At 55.9% G+C, this 6,000-nt stretch overlaps 1 protein-coding gene across 1 annotated transcript in view; it reads right to left on the reverse strand.

Moving 5' to 3' along the window:
* DTWD2 (DTW domain containing 2) overlaps positions 1-5,481 on the reverse strand; it is a 1,031,673-nt gene extending 1,026,192 nt beyond the window's left edge. The window contains exon 1 of the mRNA XM_069625558.1: positions 5,296-5,481. Coding sequence (XP_069481659.1) covers positions 5,296-5,474 — 179 coding nt within the window. The 5' untranslated portion in view covers positions 5,475-5,481. The remainder of the gene's footprint in view (positions 1-5,295) is intronic.
* Between the last annotated feature and the right edge of the window lie 519 nt (positions 5,482-6,000).

Below are 6,000 nucleotides of genomic sequence, written 5' to 3' on the forward strand. Positions count from 1 at the left end.
CGCCCGGGAGACTTAAAGGGTTGAGATGTATGTTACCGGTGACCCTCCCAATGTGCATTGCCCCTTTAAGGGGATGTGTTCCTCCCACGTGTGTTGCCCCTTTAAGAGGGGCCATGACTGTGTCATGGCCCAAGCTAATAAAAGGAGCTCCTGCAGGCACGTGAGACAGAGCGGCTGCAGACTTCCAAAGAGGAACGACTGAGTCTGTGTCTCATTATCAATGTAGAGGCACAGGCCTGCACGCCCAGACACTGAGGGACCCGCATGCCAGGATGGCAGCCGAGGTCCCCTCAGTCAGAGGCCTGGCAGGCTGTGACCCCACGCCAGGGTGCCGAGGCCCATGGCACCCGGGGCCATGCCGGATGTCCATGGCAGGCCCCCACCCCACACATCGTGGGCCTGCATGGAGCTAGCAGAGATAGCGCCCAGGGGCGCATGCCGGATGACCATGGCAGGCGACCCCCAACAATGGCGACGAGGACCACGAGCCCGCATTGAACCTTTCTGCCAGTAAGTGGAAAGGGGGAGGAAGAGGAGTATCAAGCCCCACCGTGGTGTCCCGTGGCCTGCGCCTCACCGCCGCGACATGGTCGGTGTAGGCCCCGGCTGCCCTGCGGTGAGGTGCACTCGAAGAGGAGCGTCCGGCCCCACCGCGGTTTCGCGTGGCCTGCGCCTCACCGCCGTGGCATGGGCGATGGAGGCCTGGGCTGCCCCGCGGAGTGATGCACACCCGGTGGCGCTCCGCCGCAAAGAAGACAACGGATGGAGCCGTCTTCCCCAACCATGTGGAGGTGGTCTGATCCGCGGCGTCGGCCGCGTGAAAATGCATATGCTGGCGGCACCGTGCCGCGTGAAGGGGGCGGTGCCAGCTGATGCACTCTCCTCGTGAGGACAAGTCTGGCGGTGGAGGTGGCTGTGGACGTGGGGAGACAGAGCCTCGCCCCGCCTTAAGGCCCCCACCATCAGGGCCCACGGGGGCTGGACGGTGCTCCGGGAACCGGAGCAGGAAGAAAAAAAAGAGAAGACAGACGAAGTGAAGGCAGCTGTCCACCCCTCCCCCGTGGGAGAAGAATGGTTGCCGGCTGCCCTGTAGTGACAATGTCTTTCCCCGCCACCCCCCCTCGGGAGCCGTAACAAAGAGGTGAGCTGAGTGCCCCTCCCCCACCCGCGTGGACACTATAAAAAAAAAAAAAAAAAAAGGAAAAAGAAAGAAAGGGGGAGTCGCCAAACAGCTGCCACGCCCCCCAGAGGCGGCCCCAACATTCACCCGGGCCCTAAAAAAAAAAAAAAAAAAAAAAAAAACAATAAAAATTGCGGCAAAGGAAAGCGGCATCGGCCGCGTGTGCTGCCGCTGGCCCCGCCGCAGTGTGGAAGAAAATCCCTGAGGGAGGGAGCCTGCCCGCAAAACAAACCCCACCCGGAGAAGGTGAGGCCGCATCTCCCCCCAGGAAGGAGAGGGCTCATGGAGGGGAAAGCCTCAAGGGAAGACAAATTACTAAAAGTAACGGCGGCGCCAGACAAATTACTAAAAGTAACTGCGGCGCCAGTCATCGGCGCAGAAGGGCGTGAAGTGACGGCTCTTCAGTAATCTCGGGCCCCTCTGGCAAGTGATTGAGGGCAGGATTGTCCAATGGAACTTCGGGGACACGAGTAATGATGGGAAGTGCTGTGCCCTGCACCGGTGGTCACCTCCATGCACAGTGCCAGCAAGAAAACAGGAAGGGAAGCGATGGCGGTCATGTGGCAGTGCATGGATAATCTAAATGCATCAAAAGCGCAGACGCCTGCCCCGGGAACTGAGTAAGACTCAGGTGTCTGCCGACACCATTCGCAGAACCCCGCTGTCGACATCAAACTGTCACGGGTGTCCCACGGCCATGGGTGCGCCGTACTGCCTGAAGAACAAATGGCCTCGGCGCACAAACGGTGGCAATTTGCTGATCGACACTCCTCAGAACTCCAAGCCAGGACATTTCAGCATCCGACGCCCAGCACTCTGGACACTTTAGTGACAGGGCCATAGAAAGAGAGATCAACCTGCCAACGAAGACGTCTTGCCGGCCCTGCAGACGGCCTCGACACCCTCCCACCAAGATCCCCACTGGACCATCGGAGGATCAAGGAGCTGGGGGCCCTGCCGGCCTGCTAGCATCACCCAGGGCCCCACAAGGACTTTCTCCGGCCGGGAACCGTGAAAGAAGAGCCCAGCCCATCATGGCCAACAAGGAACAGGTGGCTGCCCACACCACGTCCAGCGCCGCAGTACCAGCCTCATCCAGTCAGGAGTGGTGCACTACCACAGGTGCGTGCTCCGGCCTGAGGGAGAAATGACCCCAGTACACCATAGGTGGCCACTGGATAGCCATGTTGTGATCAACCGGGGACTTCCACCCTCTTGTTCATCAGAACCCGAGCGGGAACAGATCAGCATCCCACGCCCTGTGCAGTGTACTCCAGATCGTTTCATTGTCCTAATCCCTGGGCATTGTAGACCGGGATGTCAGCATCATCGAGGACAAACCAACAAGGAGGACTCTGTGCCCACCCTGCAAGGGGCCTCGACGTCTTGCCACGGAAGTCCCCACTGGACCACCTGAGGACCAAGGAGTGGAGGTTGACCGTGACACTCCCATGAAGAGGTGGTGCACTGGGCAGGTCGGGGTGAGGCCATTCAGTCCAGCGGAATTTGAGCGATCACGTATGCCCTGTCGGCACAGCACCAGCGGCGGGGCAGCAGCAATCCGCCGGCACCACAGCGTCACTCCGAGCACAGGGCGCCTGAGTAAGTTGCACTATGCGGAAGGGACGAAGGACTGTGCACCAATGACTGCCCTGTACCATTGAAGGCTGGCATTGACCCAGCGCCAACCATGGTCACACCATGGCCTATGTGGGATTTTTCACCCTCACGCCACTCACGGGTCACAGTGGTGAGTACCGGGATGTCCAGTATTCTGGGTGCTGCAGGGCTTGACAACGTATGGGGGCCCCAACTCTGGGGAAGGGGCGCTGGGTGCGGTCAGGTGATCCGAGATGGCGGGTCCCACTATGCACCGGTGACGCGAAATCCCGCAGCGATGCCAGCCAGACAAGGAAGGGGCACTGTAACAACAAGAACAAGGGGAGGTCGACCCACAGTGAGGTGGTCATCTCCCGGCACAGTGCCAGCGGAACACAGCGGAACAAGAGCCACCCTGCCTGCCAGACTGGTGGGCCCAGACAGCGGGTCGCCAAGGACCCCCTGCACGCTATGACATCGAAGGTCTGTGTGAGTTACCAGCAAACCAGAAAGCCCTGGACCCCAACCCTAGGGGTCAGTACATCAGGGAGAAGTGAGTTGCAGCTCAGCATGAGGGGTTGTGCGCCCGTGTGCGGTCCTGGTGGAAGGAGACACTTCGGACCGGGGAACATCGCCGGAGAAGGGGCAGGTGATGACCGATCACCCCATGCCCGATCAACAGCACCGTGCCCCGCCAACAGCCCGAGGAGAAGCGCGATGACTGGTGTCCCGCTGATCGGCTATGAACATCAGGGAACGAGGCCGATGTGGCCCCTGGTACCCCCAGGTGCGGCTTTGCCGGCTATGGACTGTACTGTCACTGGACCTGGACCCGGGAAGTGAATCCTGAGCTGACGCCAGTAGTAGGCGAGATGATATCCTGCGGTCCTACGATTGCGTAAAGAGGACTCTGTAATCTGGTGCATTGCCGCTGTGGACCTGTATATTACTAACATGCTTAGAGTGGTCTCCATAGTGAGCCATAAGGTGAAGCAGTGGCCCCGCACATACGAGGCGTACATAGTGCCAGCCGCAGAACATCGTGTTTTTGTTAATGGTTACAGGTTCTAACACCAGGTTAATAAAGGTTTTGTAAACTGTGGGGAAATGCCTACATTCCACCGGTAGCTCACCCCGCGACTGTTTCCCTACGGAGAAGGTTCAGAAGTGTTTGGTGTGATGTTTTGTTATCATTTGGAGTTATTTATGCATGTGGCCGTGTCATAGCTTAGCATGTGATTGTTTCAGCAGGGTCTGAAGCAAGAAGTAGTTTGTCGCTCTGTAACCACTGGGACGCAAGTATGTTCAGCCACGTTTGTTTGTTTGTTATGAAAAAGGAGGAGTGTTACGGGTGACCCTCCCAATGTGCATTGCCCCTTTAAGGGGATGTGTTCCTCCCACGTGTGTTGCCCCTTTAAGAGGGGCCATGACTGTGTCATGGCCCAAGCTAATAAAAGGAGCTCCTGCAGGCACGTGAGACAGAGCGGCTGCAGACTCCCAAAGAGGAACGACTGAGTCCGTGTCTCATTATCAATGTAGGCCCCAGGCCTACACGTGGAGGCACAGGCCTGCACGCCCAGACACTGAGGGACTCGCATGCCAGGATGGCAGCCGAGGTCCCCTCAGTCAGAGGCCTGGCAGGCTGTGACCCCACGCCAGGGTGCCGAGGCCCATAGCACCCGGGGCCATGCCGGATGTCCATGGCAGGCCCCCACCCCACACATCGTGGGCCTGCACGACGCTAGCAGAGATAGCGCCCAGGGGCGCCTGCCGGATGACCATGGCAGGCGACCCCCAACAATGTATGTACATTTTTAGTCAACTGAAATCGTGACGAGGATGGCACTTCAATGTCAGGTGAGTGATTGGAACGGTAGGTGCAGGAGACTGTTCATTCTCAAAATAATTCAATCCCCAATGCAATCGTATGAGCAAATCCATTTCTCCATCTTTCTGTGGCAAAATCTCTCTTTTAAGTGTTCTAGAACGTTGGCATGTTATCCTCACGGCAGTCCTTCAGTGTGTGGTTTCGGCCCCCCTAAACTTCAGTCAAGGTACACCCCTTTAACAACTCGTTAATGGTATTCAGAAAGACACTGACAGAACATTGCAATGACTCAGAGATCGATTGGCGACACCCACGAGTTCTTAAAGACAATGTCCCACTCTCCGTAAAAATGGAAAAACCTAACACAAGTACATGTATTTGCACTACGCCTGCTGGGTGCAATGTCAGCAAGACGTGTTAATTTGGTGAAATCTTGTGTGTCATTGTCGACATCCTTTTATGGATTTGGCTGTTTTTATTAACCACGTCCCATGTTATGATTGTGGGACCGGTAGTCTCATTATGCATCCTCCCCCGTTCTTACGGGCACCTAAAAACTACGTTTCCAAGAATTACTTTCAAGCAGGCAGGACGGGCTGTTTTTATTACGCATGCGTAGTGACAGTGACCCGGAAATAGATTTGCCTCGAGTCTAACCTTATATATGGCATATGCTGGCTGGGCTTACCTACAACGGGGACACTCGGGTCTTCGGTTTATGCTCTCTATAGGCAGGACCTGCAGTTCAGCAAATCCGTCTCCTAATTCATCCTCAAGGAATAAAGCTTCTGATCCCGCCGCATTTGTCCCAGTGGGGCTATCGACTGCCGTGGGAACTGTCCGCGTGCACCCCTCATTCAACTCCATGCTGCTCTTACTGGCGGGCCGCCGGGGGGCGCTCGAGTCCTGTAAATCACCGTGTGTTGGAATAGAGCTGGGCAGGGAAATGTCCAATTTTGGCGGCCATTATACTCCAGATGTGTTAATTTATTATTACCTTTCTTTTGGGAGAGATGTACTTCCTCTAACACCGTGATAGAAGAAAACCTCTTAACACCGTGATAGAATAAAACGTACTTCTTAACTTTATGGACAAGTACTGGGGATTACTGGATAATTTACTTCGATTATATAGTGCAATTGAGAAATTGCTCTCATCCAGCGGATTCATTAGTTAAAAGTAAAAAAAAAACGCCTTTGGTATATAGGAAAGGGGTTCTTGTTGTAATGTAGTCTTGTCTTGCCACTGGCCTGGGTGCTTGCTGTAGAATGTTGGTGCATGAATGCAGCTCAGGCGAATGTTGGGTTGATCTGTGTGTGGATGTTCTGTGAGTGTCAGTTGGGGGCCTGAGCTGGGTTGAATGGATGGCCAGTGGGTCTACTCCTTTGTTAG

Source organism: Ambystoma mexicanum, chromosome 6p (genome assembly GCF_040938575.1).
Source record: "Ambystoma mexicanum isolate Mex_15411 chromosome 6p, UKY_AmexF1_1, whole genome shotgun sequence".
Classification (NCBI taxonomy): Eukaryota; Metazoa; Chordata; class Amphibia; order Caudata; family Ambystomatidae; genus Ambystoma; species Ambystoma mexicanum.